Genomic DNA, 20231 nt, shown 5'->3' with positions numbered 1-20231 from the left:
GGAAGCCCTATGGTTTCTGTTAGAAAAAGACCCATTCTTTACCCTGGCTGATGCAGGTAGGTTAATTTGACTTGGATGAGGTTGGGCTGGATGACAGAGCACAGAGAGCTTGTCCACAGCCTTGTCACATGTTTGTTGTGTGACCCTAAGGACACTGAGTGTTTTACTGAAATTTTCTTGGTAACAAAAGTCATTTAATTCATAAGACTTTTTAAATTTTTGTCTCTGTAGCTGTACTGAAATTTTCTTGGTAACAAAAGTCATTCAATTCATAAGACTTTAATTTTTTGTCTCTGTAGCTAATTGATCACTTTGGCAAGGCAGGAGGAGCAGAAATTACCTGTCTTTGTGCAAGCATTTTGTTGTCAGAGTGGTGGGAATGTAGACCATTTTGATACATAACAGGGTTTTTTTATTGTTTTGTTTTGTTCACAGACTCAAGCTAGTGAAATATAAAAAAAACAGGAGTACCTGTGATGGCCAACAGCAGGAAGGCTATGGCCAACTTTGCACCCTGGGCCATGTTGCGTTCCCACTAGTATTTCACTAGCATCTCACTGGCATGTCATTTGAAAGCAGGTTTGTTTTTTTTTTTCCTTGGGAATCACAGGGTTTTTTTATTGTTTTGTTTTGTTCACAGACTCAAGCTAGTGAAATATAAAAAAAACAGGAGTACCTGTGATGGCCAACAGCAGGAAGGCTATGGCCAACTTTGCACCCTGGGCCATGTTGCGTTCCCACTAGTATTTCACTAGCATCTCACTGGCATGTCACTTGAAAGCAGTTTTTCTTTTTCCTTGGGAGCTCTTGTTGGATCAAATCCCAGGAGGACGGAGGCTTTCAGTTTTTTGCTATTTGTATGATTTTTAAAAAATATTTGCTTTGAAGCTCCGATTGTACAACTACAGTGACTAGAAAACAGTTTTCTAGAATTCAGTAGTAACTCCAAATGGAGATCTTTTTCCTAATATATCCTTGTAGATTATTAATCAACCATGTGGACTTGTGCCTTTGGGTACATTGAAACCATGTGCAATAGTATTTCTTCAACCAAAAAATTGTATTTTGCTACACAATTACTGCACATGCGTGCTGTCATACACCTGATGCATTTGCTTCTCGATACATGCATTTCTGAAGTGCACTTACAGTCTATAGGGCAAACCATCTTTCTTAGAAATATAGACATTTATGATAAATTATAGCAGCCTCTCTAGTTCATTAGATCAGCATTATTTGCTTAAAAACCAACAACCCTAAATACATATTTACATGATACACAGCAGGACTACAGGTAAGGAGTAGACATTTTACAAAGACTGCAGCAGCTCTTTTCTCCATGTAAACTTTTATAACCTCCCAAAAGGGACAGCTGCCTTTTTTGAGCAGGATGGTTTTCATAAAGAAGGTTTTTGATATACTTACTGAAAGCATTAAAACCATGTAAACTTTTATAACCTCCCAAAAGGGACAGCTGCCTTTTTCGAGCAGGATGGTTTTCATAAAGGTTTTTGATATACTTACTGAAAGCTGAAAGCATTAAAAGCAAATTGGAAAAAAAAAAAAAAAAAAAGGTTTAAGGCTAAAATTTTATTGTTCTCACTTATTCAGGCTTGGGTTACAAAGATATAATCCCTGATTCTGCAAACACAGAAGCCTGTGCTTAGCCCTAAGTATCCAGGGCTACCTGCTGAAGCAAACACATAGTGACCATGGGATCAGGATCTAACTGAGCTTTCTGTGCTGGATGTGATGTGCTGAAATATTTAGTAATTATTAGGGTCAAGCGATAATGAATGTCACACACATAGGTGTGAAGTCTCTGGCTTTGCTTTTAGGCTTCATTTCATCACAAGAACATTTAATGTGAGGAGAAGACAGCTCTAACTAGTGAAAAGCAACTAATTTCCAAAGGGTAGTTTCAAAAATATTCACTGCTCATGTAAAAATGTATGGGATAATATAGTCAGAGCTCTCAGAGCCTTCTTCATTTAGGATTAAGTGGGGTAAGGAATCTATGAATCTCAGGACATGCAGGTCCAGAAAAAAATTACTTTCTGCAAGCTACCTAGATCTCCTCTTCTGTTTCCTAAGGTAAGGCTCATCCAGGTGTAGGTGGTTTCTGGTAATTCAAACAATGTCAGTAGGTCCCATATAGCCCATCTGAAAAGCATTAGAGTCTTCTCAACCCAACAAGGATCTTCCTACGGAGGCTGTGCTGCTTTGACAGAGAGTTCACCTTTCTCTTTGGGGTAAGTGGATGTCTGAGGGACCTGGGGAGGTCCCACTGTGGAAACAGGTCACTAGGAAATGCCCACTGCAGCCAGGGTAACACACCATTGCAACAGCAGCAAAGTCAGTTTATAACTTCCATCCTTCCTGACCATCAGCCTTCCATTTACTTCTATTTCTGCCTGAGTTTTGTAACCTCTGAAGTTGCTCTGATGCAGCTGGTTTTGTAAATAAGTCTAAGATGTCCTTCCAAAATTATTTAAAAAAAAAAAAATATTTCCAGGAAGATAGTAATGTTGACTTGAAGCAGAGAAAACAGATGGATGGGCAAAATTGAGACAGCAAACTACTGCAGAAGGCGGTGATGTGCCTACTGGGGGCTGGACAAGATGATCTCCAGCGGTCCCTTCTGCTCTCAGCTGGTCTGTGATGCTGTGATATGTGCGGCTACTGCTGCAACAGTCCTCAGCTTTCATAAGGATTTGTCTGGAACTTTCTTAATAACTAGATTTGATTGTTTTCTGAGATAAGAGAGGTTATAAAAAGTCTGATTAAGGGCCACTGGAAGCAGGTTGTTGGGGTATTTTACCCAAAGAGTAAAAACAGGGATGGAACTTATTTAGAGAAGAATGGTGTGGTTGCCAGACATTGCAAGCGGGCACACAGGCCATGAGGAACTCACTAAATCCTGTTTACATCTTTCCATTTGTAAATATCATGAAAAAGGGTCCCTACACATTTAGAAGACAGATCTTTAAAACCTGGTTATACTTATCTAATGGGACTTGATCCTCAGGTGAAACAACCATTATGTTGATTTATGTGAGGAGAGGGCCTGATACTTGTTATTTACTCAATAAACTCTTATCAGTCTTTCATAATTTTTGATGAATGCAATTACTCAAATCTTCACATCCAAACTGGCTCAAAACCATAACAAACCAGGATCCCAGTTCACAGTTAGGGCTCTGAGATTATATAAATAACTGTAAAATGAACAGAGGAAAAAGCTCAGAATCCACAAAACAACATAGTGGACCAAATTCTCTTAATCATCTGCCAACGTTCTGCCTGCCAAATTTACAAGATATGAAGAAAATGTTAATTGAACATGCGTGTGAGAAATAGATATTGCATATGGATCGCAGATACCAACAAACAGAAAACTGCATATTGCCTAAGCAACTGCACAATTTTTGCACATGCAGTTCCATATTTTGGGCACATGTTGTAGCCATATTTTACAAACTTTTTTCAAAAATATTTAAATAGCAAATGGAAAATCCCACCCCCCCCCACGCACACACACACACGCATTTGTGTTAGACAAGAGAACAGTTCCGCTTCATGATCAGAGATAATAAAGCATTGTGCATTACGTTTACCATCATTATTCTAACTCACTCAAGTGAAAGTGTTGTTATAGTACATATAATACTCAGCAGACAAATAGTTACTCATATCTACATTCATCACTGAGACAGACATTTTAGAAAATGTTGCCGGTTGCCGCTAAGAATTCAGCTGAATATCTAGCACTTAACGAGCCACAGTATCATATTTCTAGTATCTTACAAAACGTCGTCAGGAAACGTAAGGGTGTTACTTTTATTCTGTATAACTGAGTCCGTTTGTCAAGCACCAGCATTTACAACTCTCGCTTGCTTCAGATGGTAGAAATATGACAATGTGTCAGAAAGCTGATGTAAGGAAGGGGAAATTATATTTATTCTCTGTTATAAGATCAATTCTAGAAGGCACCATGAAAGAAAGACAGATTTTTAAACACATACAAGGGGAGAGATTTATTGCTCATGGTGACACATAAATCAACCAGGGACTGACTGTGATGCACAAGCATAATGAGACAAGTCCAATGCTGTTTTCTTCTCCATCTTTTACTAGCCATCCTAAAGGTACAATGGTTTGTTTTTTGTGTTTTTTTTCTCTGGGATATTATCTTACTCTATTTGAATAATTGATTTAAAATTTGAAATCCTTCTGGAGCTGGGTTTATTGATGTACAAAACTCCCATTGACTTTGGCAGCAGCCCCATGTGTAAGTTGACGACAGCTGTGGACTTTAACAATCATCCTGTTGTAATCTACTTTGGTAAAACGTATAACAATCTGATCTAGAGCTTTTTATCTTTTTAAACTCACTAATAATAAAATTTCTAATATCCTGTATTATGGTTCAATCAAGTCATCAAAATGACTTGACTTTCTTAAGAAACAAGTATTGAACTGGGCTTTACCTATGGCACCTGAGAAAATCATGTTAAGCCTAAGAAGTGAAATGATTAAAATGAGGTAGACTATTTAATCTGGCCAAGGGTTAATTTTGAATGCGGTGTTGTAAAAACTTGCTTAAGTTGAGTGACTATATTTGTGTGTATATTTTATTCTAGTTATGCTATTGTTTCATAAACAAAATGAATATTTCAGCCGATGATTTTTATTTACATGGTAGTTAATTATCTTCATTATGTTAATTCTTCTGGTTACAAAGCAGGTGAGAATGTGAGTTTATAGATTAACATGGTCCCTTGCAGGTGTAGTACCACACCAGAAGGAGGGTTCAGGCAAGGTTCTCTATGTCACTGAGTTGTTACCCCCCCATTCAGTGACTTTGGGGTGAAGCCCCTCACTGAGTTATCTCACTGGGCTTTGAATCTCAGGCCAGAAACTTCAGCAGCAGACATTTTTTGCAAGGTATGAAGGAAATTGTAGTTGCTATAATGTCTGTTCTATCAAAGTGCTTGCAAAATGGAGCATGCTAATGCTTGCAAAATCCACTTCTTTCTATCTAAAATACACTGGAAAGTAGGTAGGAGGCATCCTGGTCTTCCCATCCTGTCTACCATTTTCACTTTGCTGAAATTTCATGGGGAGAAAACTAATGGGATTTTGTGGAAGCTACTGAGAAAACTTAGAGGAGACATGGCTGAATCCAGCCACGTGTGATTTTTTTTCCTCATTCAGTCCTACAGGATTGTTCAAAAAATACATGTCAGCAGAGGCTGAAAGCGATGCTGGGCACTGTGTGAGTATCTAGGTAAAGATTTTTCTACTAAGTTTTTCCTATTAAGAGGTTTTCTATACAGGACCTACTTAAGCAACTAGTTTGGGGTGGTTTTTGTAAAGCCAGGTTGGCAGCCCCATCAGAGGTAGTCTTACCTGCAGACAGTGAAAAATACACCATCAATACCTCTGTGTGGCTTTCTGGAATAATCTTATGGTGGCACCCGTTTGCTCCCACTACTTTCATGAGTCCTTCTGCTGAGGACTAGCTCTTTACCCTATCTACATGTGTAATTGCTGATGGAAATCAATGGGAGATTTGTGTTTTTGAAGCCTGCAGGACCACATATAAACAGCACTCTTTTAGTGGGAGGCAGGAGGTACAAAGCAGCCTATCTCCCTTATGCGGGTTACTGGAGGGACACAGGCTGGGCTACAACTTGTCCATGACTGCCTCCCAAAAACCTTGACAGCTGAGAATAGCTACTAGGGATAGGCCAGTGACTTTTGTTTCCTGTATATTGTTTTATGTGTCTTGTAGGTCCCATACCAGGCTCCTCATTCATTCAGCTGCAATATATTCCGATTGTGCGATTCGCTCGTGAGGGCAGAGGAGTTGATGGAGCTTCTTTTGAGGATCTTGTTTATGATGTCTTTCCATGTCTTCCTGTACTGATGCCGTAGCAAAGAATACACAAAAGGGTCTGAAACGACTTTGCTGTAAGCTAAGCACTTGGAAATGATTCCCCAGTGGGAATTGATGTGGACCACAGAGGATAATTCAACAAGTCTGTGGAAAGAGGAAGGTTGAAAGAGTGAATAGTCATGTTAAAAACATCGAGTAACAGCACAATGTAAGTCAATGACCCCCTCAAAACTCCAAATTTTTTCCTGAGCAATTGCAAGAAAACAAAAGAATGCTTATATATTTCTAAGAGTGCGAATCTAAACTTGAGGTCTGTTTCACAAGGATGGGACTACACAGCACTTATCAGAGTGTCTTGTCCTCCAAACTTCAAGGCATCCTTAATTCTGTACATGTAGCTGTACATGTACAGCTATCAAGCTTTCTTAGCCAGTCCAGCTCCTAGAAAAATAAAGGCAAACTGCTGCCTTTAAACAGTTTGCCTGGGTCACAGGAGAGGCACACAAGGAAGAAAAAAATTATCATTGATAGATGGTGTAATATATCTTGAATTTGAAAACTGCTCTGTTTAAATGCCAAACGTATCCATTTGCAGCAAATTTAGCAAGGCAAAAACTTTTAACTCATTAGAGGAGGGCCACAGAGAGGGAAGAGCTTTATATACTCTTCATACCAACAGTAGCATGGACAGTTCACTTCTACTGAGGGTAGTTTTGACAGTGACATATTGATAACTCCATTAAGTTTTCTTTCCCTGTGTCTTTCAGCAACACTGAAGGGCATTTCTGTTCAATCTGTCTGTACAGCTGTTGAGACTCTATTGATTTTTCTAGAGGAGGAACAGCCACATGTGCTGCTAGAGAGCCCCACTATGCAATGGTAAATATGATTTTTGCTGAAACTTTCTCCAGCAGCAGGTGCACTTAAACCTGTCTGGAAAATACTTCAATTGGTAATGTTTCTTCAGACAAAGCACCATTTCCAAGGAGCATTCTGAAGCGCGGTTCCTGCAGCAGCAATGACAGTAGAGCTGGTGCTTCAAGCAGTTTAGAAATTAGGGTATTTTTTTTTCCTCAGGCATTTTATTCTCATTCCATGAACTTTCACTGCATCGCGTTGTTTAAAATAGCACTGGCAGATGGCACGGTCCAGTCATTCGAGCACGAAAGTGGGACTAAGGAGCCTTAATTTGTTGTACCACTGACTACTAGCTTCTGTCTTCTCTCTATGTTCTGGCTTGCCTAGACTGCAAACTCCATGGCAAAAGCCCTGACTCGTCCTAGATAATTGTGCTGGGCTTAGCAACATGGGTCTGCAGCCATTGCTGGGGCTTTAGCCACCCTCGTGGTATTGGTAATTCTAATCCCGAGTGGAGTTTTGGGTGCTTTGTGCTAGCAATGTGATCACTTTGTGTATAACTTCCATTGGAAGCGAGGAGCGCCTGTACAATGATGCTTTTAGGGGTGGTGGCGTCAGCCAAAATACTCTTTGGGCTCACAGATGTGTGAGACATTTGAGGTGACCAGGTTTTATTACATGAAAATACCTGGGAATTGCTCTTGCCCCTCCACAGATGCCGCTTGGCTCAGCTGATCGCTGCTCATTTTATTCTCATTCCATGAACTTTCACTGCATCGCGTTGTTTAAAATAGCACTGGCAGATGGCACGGTCCAGTCATTCGAGCACGAAAGTGGGACTAAGGAGCCTTAATTTGTTACACCACTGACTACTAGCTTCTGTCTTCTATGTTCTGGCTTGCCTAGACTGCAAACTCCATGGCAAAAGCCCTGACTCGTCCTAGATAATTGTGCTGGGCTTAGCAACATGGGTCTGCAGGCAGTGCTGGGGCTTTAGCCACCCTCGTGGTATTGGTAATTCTAATCCCGAGTGGAGTTTTGGGTGCTCTGTGCTAGCAATGTGATCACTTTGTGTATAACTTCCATTGGAAGCGAGGAGTGCCTGTACAGTGATGCTTTTAGGGGTGGTGACTTCAGCCAAAATACTCTTTGGGCTCACAGATATGTGAGACATTTGAGTTGACCAGGTTTTATTACGTGAAAATACCTGGGAATTGCTCTTGCCCCTCCACAGATGCCGCTTGGCTCAGCTGATCGCTGCAAGCAACTCTGAGATACCAAAGAACCACCATCTGTCCCATTTCTTTCGCCTTTCACCTTGACTAAACAAATGCTGTTCTGTCAACCTCTCCTTGTAACTCACTTTTTACAAAGTAGGATTGAAACTCAAACATAATTATCATCTACTCAAGCTGCCAGGGGGTCTCATCTGGTATATTCTCCCTGGTTTAATAAAATGTAGCTTATGACACCCACGTTAATATGCTCTAAAATGAGAATTGACTATTTGGAAATTAATCATCTGCTGAGTCATATTTACTTTGTAATCTACCATGAGCCATCCTTATTGTTATTCTCTGCTTCGTATATTTGGTGCCTTCTTTGCATTTTGAATTTCATCGTGTTGAATCTCATCTGGTAGATTTACTTTTACTGAATGCTTTACAGATGTGAATTTGACTACGTTTAATTAAGTTCAGCAGATGCCTTGAATGACCAAAATATGATAAATTTGTGTCTCAGTCTCTGTCAATCAGTTCTATGAGATGTTAACAATCTCCATTTAAAGCTTATCAGACACTTCAGAGTTGGAAGCCTGGACTTGCAAATTTTACCTTCATTGACTGAGCAACTACAAAACCTACACTTTTATCAACAGAATTGTAAATATTTTCTTTGATTATGTTCATTAAGTTTCCTTGATATTTACATATTTTCCAACTCCTGTTTATTATTTTTATAGTAAATTACATTTGCAGATATCAAGTAGCAAAGAGAGAAATGCTGACAAACCCCAAGCTATGCAATTCTACTTCGTGTACAAACAATTAAATGTCAGTCTTTCAAGACATATCACATACTTTATTGCCTTTGAAAGAGGGTTTTGTTTCTCATTTATGAGGGAGATTATATGCATAGCTTCAATTTTCGTGAAATGTTTCAGCCAAAAAGAAGACATTTTCAGTGAAGGAGCATTAATATTTCAGTGCTACCTGTAAATTAAAATCTACAGTATCAGCTACATAATTCCCTATCTTGCTTTCATAAGCCACTCTTCTCCTGTCTGGTCTTCAACATCTTTTTATTTCAAAGCTATAAGCTGTTTTGCTGTCATGCTTTGTTAATATTTTTATAAACATAATTCTTTAGAGTGTGTCATTTCACATGGTTATCCAATTATTTTATTTCGCTTTCAGTAAACAAATGAGAATGCTGTGTTGAAGATTAAGACCTTGATGCCTTATGCAGAAAACACACACTGAAAACCCTTTATATACGTGTGCAGATAATTGCTACAATAAAATATTTTACTGAACATGTTTACATGCAGATGGGAGGCTGCTACAATGGCAACATATCTGTTGTGCATCGCTTAAACCTAAGAACTTAACTGAATTGCGGAGAAAACTCTGAATAGACCAGAGTCTGAAAAAAATCTAAAATGTCTTGTTGTTCAGGAGTGAACCAAAGCTGGCATTGCGTTTTGGAGCTGATCGATGATGAAGTCCTCACAACAAGACGTTTAGTCCTTTCCCCAAGATTTTGGATCAGCTTTTTAAGCTTGTACAAATACTTCTGTTTGTGTCTAATTCTGCTTTGTTTCTCCCCAGACAGGTCCCGTAGTGTCAGAATTATACCCGAGTTCTTTCTTTTGTGCTAATTATATGAAACGGCTGACCGTGAGTTTGATCTTGATGTTGATTTTACTTTATTTTCACTTTATTTCTTGGTAGACCGAATCTCTTGTATGCTGACTTGTCAGTGAAGAAGCCATATTTTAATTATTGCTCCTTGATACCAAAATGGCATTGCAGTGATCTTTAGCTGATTTACCCTCAGCCAGTTTTGCCTCTTAAGTGGTGGATATATTACAACTGGCCATCTTCTGTGAGGAAGCAGACTTTGGGGCTCTTGTAGCTGATCTTGCACATCCCTTGTAGCAAATCTTACAAACAATTGCTTTTAGCCATTGCTGTTCCCCAGAGCTGTCTGGCTTGTACCAAAAGGTTTTTCTATCCAGGAGAAAAATAACTGTACCTCACATGAGCTGAGGCTTTTGATGAAGACTAGAAGGCCACTTTCTTTGAATACGTTAACCTAAGATTGCATTGGAAAATCATGCAATTATATGCATAGACAAGCAAGAACATAATCAGCAGAGGAATTCTGAGCTTGCTTGTTTACCCAAGCAGAATCTTCATGTAACCAGTCCAAAACCACAGTTTGTTTACCCCTTGTCCCCCAGAGATGATACAAGAGAATTTTAATCTTCTTCTGCCTGTTCCACCATTCTCCTCCATAACCTGAAGGCTTGCAGCTATGAACTTCTTTTTGATATTACTTTAGGATTTTTCATTTAAGGCCAATTTCCTCACACATTGACAACACTTATTAACTTACATGAGCAAAGTTCTGCATTTCAGTATGAAATGCCTGGAGTTGGAAATTAATATTAAAAATCAGTATGACTTATTTTAATTTTTCTGATGAAAAAGCTCCTTGGGGAAAATAGGTTTTGAATAATGTTATTTAATCACATAATGATAAATATAGCAAAAGAAGAGATGCGTACTAATAGAATTTTTACAAAACAAGGAACAAGATTTGCCTATAAACGTGTAATATGGGGTAATACATCTGTCATACTGGTGCAGTGGAAACACTGAATTAAGAATCAGATTCTACTGATACACTACTTAAGGTCAGTCACTGAATTAATTAGAAGGGTGTTTTCTTTATAGAAGATACCTAATATGATTTTTACCCTAATGTAATCATCTGAAAAACTCTGCTTTACCCAGAGAATTTATCTGTCTGGGGTTATAAGCACAAGTCCTTCACTGGGTTATGGAATTGCTGGAGATGACTATTATTTTTTTTTAGTGTGGAAGAAGAAGGATGCTCTTATAGTAAAACCTTGTGATTTGCTGCTTTCAGGCCTCAATTCATGAAGTACTTACAAACATGTTTCATTGAAGCCTATTGCTGATTAGAGCTGCCTGTCCAAACGAGGGGCTGAGCAATACACTTCAGCGGCTGTCTCCTCTTCACTGCCTTCAACTGCAATTGATTGCCTCTAGCTCGTGAATGTAAAAGGCTGGATATAGTCCAGAAAATAATAGTTAGTTACTTAAGCTCAGAAGTCTCCTAATCCCCTTGACTTCAACACCCTCAGCTGTGTGTGGGAGGCACAATAATGCACGACCCCAAGTACCCATCCCTGAGGAGCAGCGTCCAGCAAGGTCTCTCAAGTAGCTAAAGAGGGACTTCCCCGTGGTTTCTTGTGCAGGGATTCCCCCAGATGTCTGAGGGCTGAAAAAGCCAGGAAAGTGACAGCCTGGCACATCTGGGCAGTGCCCAACCCTTCATGCATTCATTCTTCATGCATTCAGGACCCTACACCTTGACTCTTCTCGTAGGTTCTCTCTGAGGCAAAGCTGTGAGTCCTCAAATGACTAAAGACTCAGGAACATTTAACTGATCCTCGTACAGACTAAAGGGAGGAAGCTCAAGACTTTTCTAACCCCTCTTCTGTATCTTAAGGCTACTGGGACACAAATTGGGATGCCACAGAGTTAAGAGGAGGTGGCGCCTGAATGCTGGGCTGAGATGCCTATGGAGGAACACAAAAATCCTTCTGACAGTCCCGGTTAGAGCACTTGGTGTCACTCAGGATGGAGCTGCCAGCAATTCTGTGACTGTGACGATTCTTATTAAGTTCAGAGACCCAACATAAAATGAAATTCAATCATTTGCAGTGAGACAAATACTTTAATATTTTATAGCCTGAGAACTAAAGCTAAATGTAAATCCCTTCATCTCTTCCTGGAGCATGGCGTGGAGTGTCTTCTTGTGACTACTAAGTGAAAGTGAAGGTAAATCTAGTAACACTGTTCCAAATGTATTTGCAACATTGTTACAAATAAATAGCATGAATCAATTGGCTATTATTATCATGAACATAAAATCAATGTGACATGCAGGTTTCCATTTTTACCAAGAGACTACAAGACCTTCTTGTGAATCATTTTGTTAGAAACAGAAATTCAGGATATTATACTGAATTGGAAAAACCTGGGGTTGGCTATGTGCCCACTTACATTGAGTTTTAATTCAGCTTTTTCTATGATTTTCTTTACGATGATCTGAGTTTGACTGAAGTCAGCCCCAATAGTATTGGAATAGGAGATATTTTTAAAGTATCTCTTTCTTTCTCTGTTTTGCATAGCAGCATTTCATTTTTTCCAGAGTCTTTTAATAAGGAATGCAAGTTGTAAATTTCCTTCAACAACTAGATAACACTTTTCTGGATAGACTCACTTTCTAATACTTTGTGTTTCATAGGAGTAATTTTGTGTTTCCCACAGGGGCCATTTCCAAAGATAAGCTGGTAGATAGACAGGCTCTTGACCATAAATCACAAGAAATTTTTTTTAGCTATGAGCCAGAACAGCTTTGATATTTGATGTTTATGACTAATAAACTCTATCCAGTCAGACAAAACTATCATTTAAGTCTGTGGACCATGTTCTCACCTCAGATGGATCTCATCGACCAGATTTTTACAGTCTGACTTACTCAGACAAGTTTCTTGCCCAGCAGATCGTCCCCTAAACCAGGGAGGCAATCTGAGGAGTAAGTGACTACTTGACCTGAAAAAGTCTGCAAAATCCTGTGGACTGATTTCCTAAATCATTCTCATGCCACCAACATATCGGTTGGGCTGACTGAACAGAGTCTGGTCCACGGGCTCCATCAGGATCGTATCCAATAAGAGCTGTGACATTTTACACAGGTTTTGTTAGCTCAGTAAACGCATTCTCTGTGAAAGGAGGGGAAACAGTGCACAAAATGTTCACAGGAGACTTGAATCATTTTCTGGTTCAGTGTGCCCTACTTCTCCGAGTTAAGAGTGCATCTCAGTAGTCTTTTCCAGTATGTAGGATCGCACTTACCTTGTAATTACATAAGGTGCAAAACAAAGTATAAAAGTACCAATAAAGGTACTTATTTTCTTTGTTGCTCGCTGCCTCCGTCGCTTTTGTTCTTCTAGACAGCGCTCTCTTACACTGTGTGACATTCAACACAAACAAGAACATGAATCATAATATCAGGTAGCAGATTTTAATGGCTTTACTTATGGAATGATGAAAATCAATTGTACCATTAAGTGCTGTATTCACATAAGTCAGTTCTAGGTGCACTGCATTTATATGGGACAGTGCTAACTAGTAATGCATCGTATGATCATCTTACCCTCCAAAAACAATTGCTAAGAAATACATTTTTATATACTTATATACACACACCCCCATTATATTTATAAATAGTCAAATTGGTGGAACTCAGCCTTAAATTCAGTTACAGCTCCTTTTTGAATTACTGTAAGCTATATTTGCAGGCCAGAGTTTGCCTTATGATATTCAGAGATTTGGAAAATATCCAGCGTGGGGTAGGCAGCATGCTTCTTCCCTAGAAACAGCAATATATAACACTTCTATCTTAGATAGGAGAAACTTCCCAGCAAGATAAGCAATAAAACACAGTAAAAACATACCGGGAAAAAACATGCTCTGAACATTCAGCCCAAGGTTGAAACAACCAGTATATCCCATGGCTGTGAATCCTGTGGCAGTAAATCTTTCAGCTCCCTGTGCAGCTCTGCACGGCCACGGTGCCAAATGCTCTACAAAGCCAGGAACTGTATAACAAACCCACAACACCTCAAACCAGCCTTGTTCCCGACTAAACAGATGCATATTATTCACACCCTGATTTTTTTTTCCTACCTGGGGCATTTTAGGACAAGAGCTTCTCCTTTGAGTTTCCCAGTGGTGGTCTTTCCAGGCCACCAGAGAGTTGCAAAGACCCTTGGTGTGCCAGCAAGGTGATGGGAGCATGGGTCTGAGACCACACTTCCACTACGGGAAATCCCCTTTGAGATCAGCACATTTGCTTGACAAAAAAAAGTGATTACATGAAAACCCATCCTCTTTCTCTGGGGACATCTTATTGCAGCCTTTCAATACTTAAAGAGGGCCTATGAGATGGAGATGAACTTTTTAACAGGGCCTGTTACTATAGGACAAGGAGGAATGGTTTTAAACAAAAAGACAGTAGATTTAGGCTAGATATAAAGAGGAAATTATTTACGATCAGCATGGTGAAACACTAGCACAGGCTGCCCAGACAGGTCGTTGATACCCCATCCCCGGAAACATTCAAAGTCAGGTTGGACAGGGCTCTGAGCAACCAGGTAGGTTGGATGGACAGCACTGGTTGTGTTTCCCAGAGCCCCAGGGCCACCTGTACCTGAACTAGTCCCTTAAGGAAAGAGCAAACCCAAAGCCAGAGTTCACTCCTGAAGCCCCTCTCCATGCACACAGCATCTCTGCTATGTGTTGCCTTGTTGCACAGGTCTCATGGTAAAGTGATCCCATTTCTTGGGCAGACAATGGTCTGGTCCATGTGTTCCATTTTGTAACTGCTTGGCCTTGGTCTCTCTGGTTTTATTGCAAATTTGTAATTGATGACTCACTCTCAGGTTCCACACCCACATATGTTAATAGCTGTGAGGTTTATGGCCATACCCTGACGTTGTTTGCTGTAACTGCAAATGTTTGATCATCATCTAAAGATGTGCTACATCCTGAGGATCTCAGTGTGCTTCAGTAATCTCTGTGGCAGTGAGTTCTTATGTTACCTTTCATTGCATTAAAGAAAACATGTCTCCTTTGATCCGTTTTATACATGGTCGTACACTGCCAATCCCCAGAGCAGCTACCAAGATGGCAAAATGAACAAAATGATGCAGGAAAAGGTTCTTCTGCTTGAAATAACAAATCATCTCGCTCTTAACGAATATGCCTAAGCAGAAGGAAAACAGATCTAAAAGTGTTACATGTTCTGAGTTATTTGCAGCAAGAAATGACGGCTGAGAAGGAAAAAAAAAATATCCACCTTTTCAAGGGAACCTATGTGCTTTCTGTTCTGCAAGAGCTGGAGAACTTGCAGTATTTTTAGATGCAGACAGATCATCTTAGAGGTTGAACAGTTTTGTTTAAGACCCGTGTTATTAAATTCATAGTATTCCAGGCACACGACAATATAGGAAAAGAAATCTCCAAAGTAAGTTCAATTAGGGTGATGTTAGGGTGTGGAGTGTGGTGCATTTGTTGTCTCTAACAGTTTACCCAGTTATATCTTTTCTCTACTGGCACATACAGAGCTGTCTCTGACTCCTGGAGCTCACACATGACTTGTGAAATCCAGATAGACTTGAACCAATTTCTTTTTTTCAGCCTTTCCAGATGTAGCTAATAAATACCACATCACAGAGGAAGGTATTTTATCTCATTCCTTTGTATAGACAATGTACACAGATGGGTATTTTGCTTTTGCACACACTTTTATGCACTAAGATAAGAACATATATGCAAGTTCCAGTAGTGACACTAGTAATAGAACTGGATTATCGACTAAGCTTTCATTTAAAGATTATAATATCCTGGAAAATCTGAGATATATATCCCCTTGAAGATCTGGTATGTTCGTGAGATACTGGACCTTAAGATCTGTAAAGCTGGATACACCAAAAAGATAGTATAGATAATTTGAGTGAGGAAACACACGGGTTAAGGACTTAAGTGAAGTCTTGCCCAAACCTCTCATGATACCTAAGATGCCTTGGTCTTAAGAACAAAGTCAAGAAAAAGCAACATCCAGTAAAAACGCTTAAGCTAACTCGAAAGGACATGTGCCCCAAACATTCACACGATTTTGTGTGGTATTTAGAGGTTTCCTTTGTACTTGTCTTGAATGATCTTCAGAAGATCACTCGTGTCTTTCCAAGTCACAGGTAATAAAGCCATCTGTCTTAACGCCTGTCACTAGACCCCCCTCGCGGGTGGATTCTGAGTCATAGGAAGCACAAAATTGTCCGTACACATTTCTCAGTGTTAAAACTAGACCGTGCAAACAGCCAGAAAAGTCAGGGTAGTCTAAGGTGTGATTACAAACTTTGTGCTCTCGTGTGCCTTCTCCCAGCATCCCTGTCTGTGTTGGCAGGTACTATAGGAAACACTGAAATTGCATGTATATATACCACTTATATAATTCAAACGAAGCCTCTGTTATGTCAGAGCTTTATGAATGTCACTGACTGCTCCAGGAAACCTGCAGCCTTTGTGTCTTTCTCACAGAAGGGAGGGCAAGCCGAGGTCTGACCCTTTCAGCAGCGGTGGCTGTCACTAGTTAAGGCAGTACCACCATAGGTCAAATCAGACACCATTTCTGTAGTCTAGAAAAGAAGCTAAAACTCTCCTTTTTTAGAGAAAGGCATCAGAATAACCTGATCCAAGAAATAAATAATGGTTAGTAACACAGGTTACTCTCAGCAAAGTGCCTATACCACTGGCTCCTCTGAAGAAAGCATGTATCATTCCCACACCCCCATTGAATCCACCCCTTGGTAAAATGATCAAAAAATGCTGTAACAGCCTCAAATTAAATCTAGACCAGAAAAAAATGCAGAAGAGGAAAAATACCATTGGTATTTTTGCGCTTTCTCCAAGCTTTACTGTGCGGTCCAGGCATACTTTAAGCTTTAGACATAACAGTTGCTATTTCAGATAGCCCCAGTGGGTCTGTGGCACTTGCCCTGGGAGTAACCACCACATCTCATGGGGTGTGCACAAACCAGGACCAGTCGAGGCACAGTTTAGCAAGCAACCAGACAGCACGTAGGGATAAAGGGTGTTTTTCCCTCTACATGTCTTGGTGGATAAGGGAAGATTTATACATGTGTTTCTCAAGAACAGTAAAGGGACTTGCCCAAAGATCTGATCCACATTCTTGATCAAGAGACAGATCAAACAGCTTAACTGGAGAATTCTGAGCAAAATGTTTCTGTTCCTCTAACAGTGTGCTGTCCTGCCCTGATCCTGTCAGACTTATTTGCCTCAGGCTTAGGAATCCCCAAAGTATGACCTTTTTTTTGAGGACAGCCACATGTGCTTTCAGTCCCGCAGCTCTGCTCCTGGCTGGCTGCAAACGGAGAGATGGAGTTTGCCTCCAGCTCACACAGTGAGGGACAGCAAGGGGGGGCCGGATAGGAGGTCTGACATGGGGCTGCCCCTCTTCAACTGCTCTCAGCTTTCTTCTCTTCCAGGCAGACTTCTTCCCCCGTATCAGACACCTCCCTGCGCTGCCAGCATTTGTCTGAAAGACATTTCCCTTCCTTCTCTGACAGGGACAGTCTGAGCCCTGAGATCCAGTCTCCAGCTGTCTCCCAAACAGCACACACATCCCCTGCAGCTGCTCACCCTACCTCACAAAACCACTTTCTTCTTCTTTTCCAGGCAAATACACCAGATTCTTCCTTTTCCTATCACCTGCTCCAGCCACGTTAAACCCGGAGCCGAACTAGTTCCTCTGAGCAAACCAGGCTGATTTCTTTCCACGCTGTGTCCAGTGCCTCTGTTTTCCCTTTTGAGAGCTCCCTTGTTGACTCTCCCACCTCATCCCAGTCATAGCTGGTTCTCAGACCCATCCATCCCAGTCATAGCTGGGTCTCAGACCCATCCACCCCAGCTCATCAGAGCCTCTCAGCCAGGAGATGCTGACCCTGTCCCACTCCATCCTGTCTCAGCTATACAAGTTCATTCTGGCTTGTCCTGCTGTTCCCCTCTCACCAGCCCGGTCCCACGTCCTTCCAGTCATTCTTGTTTCAGTCCTCTCCTTTTCCTCCTCTCCACTTTTCATGGGCAGAGCCACCTCGTACTCACAGCACACACTGAATTCCTCCTCCCCCAGGCACCTTCCCCAGCTCCTCGCCAGGACCTCTGCCTGTCCAGCACTGCCCTTGGGCTTCCATCCAACAAGGCTTTCTCTCCTTCAGCTTTACCACTACGCTTCCCTTACTGACCCAGGGAAAACTCTCTCCCACCCTCCCTCCTCCAGCCAAATCTGCATCCCTTCCAGCTCCAGACACAGCCTATTCAGGCAAGATTTATAGTTTGTGCATAATCCCTGACGTGACTCCTTTGTGCAGCACCCTGGCATACATCTGTACCCATCCGGTGCTTGCTGTCAAACCCATTATCCTCCGAGCCCCCAGAGACTTTTCTCCTCCTGTGTCTCAGCACAAGGGGCTTGTTTAAAGACTTTCATTTGAAATGAACTTCATACATCCCTCGCTTGTCACACTAGAGTTGCTACTGAAGTCTCTCTGGCTTGGATTTAAGTACAGGCATTCCAGCGTCTGCGTTTCGCAGATGTTATTCCCTTACAGTTCTGCCTCCAGGAAAGACAAAGTTAGGGAGAGCACAGCCACAGGGACACTGCCGGGAGAAGGAGCAGCGTGCAGTGCCCAGCTTCCCTCCTCAACTCCCAGTCAAGGGACATGTGCAGCCTCAGCCTGCTCCCTCTCAGCCATCCCACAAGGTTTTTTGGCTGACAGCACCAGAAAATGCAAATCTGTCAGCCGCTAAATCCACCTTCTGAGACAAAGGGCAGGGAGCTGATCACTGTCTCAAAGGGAAGTGCATGCTCAGCCAAAACTGCCTGTTTCTTCACTCTCCCTCCCAAAACGAGTCCTTAAGCATTAATAACAAAAAAGAGTTGCTTCTACAACCAGAAAAATAAACAGAAGTAAAAAGAAACATGCAGAATAGAAACTGACAAGAAGGATGCTCGTTTTCTCCCCCTCCCCATCCCCTGCTGTGACACAGAACAGACTGTATTTAACATAACACTGAACCCCTCCTGGTTTCCTGTGCCATGAATAGTCTCCCTGAACACACAGGCACCTTACCTGGGATGGATGTCCACAAGCAGCACCAGGGTCTGCATAGTGATCACGTCAATCCGCTTACAGTGGAACCGTGCCACCTTCAGCACTTTTAGATATGTGAAACACAGGACTATAAGGGAGAGGAGGAAGCTGAGGCTGTGAAAGACCCCCGTGAAAATCACAAACTGTGTCCTATCCTCTGGTCTCTTGTTGTACAGGGTGCAGGAGGCATAGAGGTGATGGAAACCCACCCAGGAGAGAGAAGCTGCCACTATCGGGAACGACACCGAGTGTAACCACGTGTAGCTCAGTATGAGCGCAGCATCTCTGTACCTCATTTTGGAGTGATAACTTAGAGGGAAGACCACAGCAATCCACCTGTCAATGCTCAAAGCTGCCATGCTCAACATGGAGTTGGTGGTGAGAAAAGTCTCCAGGAAGCCCACAATGTGGCAGATCTGGTCTCCTCCTGGTTGACTCTTGTAAATGATCCCAGCCAAAGTCAGGGGCATGTTCGAAACAGTCATCAACAGGTTGCAGAAGGTGAGGTTGAGGATGAACAATCCCGGGACCTGCTTGCGGATGTCAGCGCTGTACAGGAAGCACATCAGCACCAGCACGTTGGCCAGCAGGGCCACGAGCATCAGCACCACCACCACGAAAGCCAGGATCACCTCCCAGATGCTCATGGTGCGTCCAGTCACAGGAGGGACATCTCCGAAACTGCGCCGCGCCGGCACCCGGGGAACATGGTGCGAGGCGCGCTCACCTCGCCCTCCTCCCCAGCCTGCTCGCACTCTTGCATGCCCCTCCGTATTTTTAGAAGAGCTGCAGGTTTTTTTTCTCCAACCTCCCCCTCCTCGCTGCTCCTTTCCACGTCAACGCTTTCCGAGACGTGCACAAAAGCACTGGGAATGCCCATCAAACTGCAAGGAGGGCTTAAAAAATATCAGCAGGACTGAACCACTGTCTCCATTCGGTCCATTCAAAGGAGAGCAGGTTATTCCGAGAAACTGCTCTCCTGAGATCCCTAATTATCAGCCCCAAGCTCGCAAGCAATTCACCGAGTGAATTGTGCTCTTTCTCTCTTGCTTTCTGTCTCCTCTCTCTCTCTCTCGCTCTCTTTCTCTCCCCTCCCCTCTCCTCCAACCCTCACTCCCTTCCAGGCTGAATGTAACCTGCTTTTTATGATCACAGATAAAAACCCCATTAATGGATTAAAGCATGTACACTGCTGGTGATTCGCAAACGTGATTATGTCATCCCCCTTCCACAACCCCTCCCCTTCTCCTTGCGACTGTGACTAGACTTTCCTCAAGAGAAATCCCATGCTTTCATTTAATTGATTTAGGCATTAATTTGCAAACAGTTGGGTAACCGAATTCCTGCACTCCAGCGTGTTTCCTACATTTCAGTGCATCACTTTCACAGTTGCTGCTTGCTCTCAGCCAGGGCAGG

At 41.8% G+C, this 20231-nt stretch overlaps 1 protein-coding gene across 1 annotated transcript; it reads right to left on the bottom strand.

Annotated features, from left to right (window-relative positions):
* Window positions 1–617: 617 nt before the first annotated feature.
* On the bottom strand, window positions 618–19562 carry GPR26 (G protein-coupled receptor 26). The gene is made up of 4 exons (XM_014945203.1): window positions 18795–19562; window positions 12937–13050; window positions 1459–6046; window positions 618–1356 (listed from the first exon to the last, which is right to left on the bottom strand). Exons 1-3 carry the CDS (start codon window positions 19460–19462, stop codon window positions 5815–5817), a joined length of 1014 nt encoding a protein of 337 aa, XP_014800689.1. The 5' UTR covers window positions 19463–19562; the 3' UTR covers window positions 618–1356; window positions 1459–5814.
* Window positions 19563–20231: the final 669 nt, after the last annotated feature.

This window comes from Calidris pugnax, unplaced genomic scaffold (genome assembly GCF_001431845.1).
Source record: "Calidris pugnax isolate Ruff unplaced genomic scaffold, ASM143184v1 scaffold89, whole genome shotgun sequence".
NCBI classification, from domain to species: Eukaryota; Metazoa; Chordata; class Aves; order Charadriiformes; family Scolopacidae; genus Calidris; species Calidris pugnax.
Note: the sequence above shows the minus strand (reverse complement) of the source record. Positions and strands in the feature narration are given on the sequence as shown.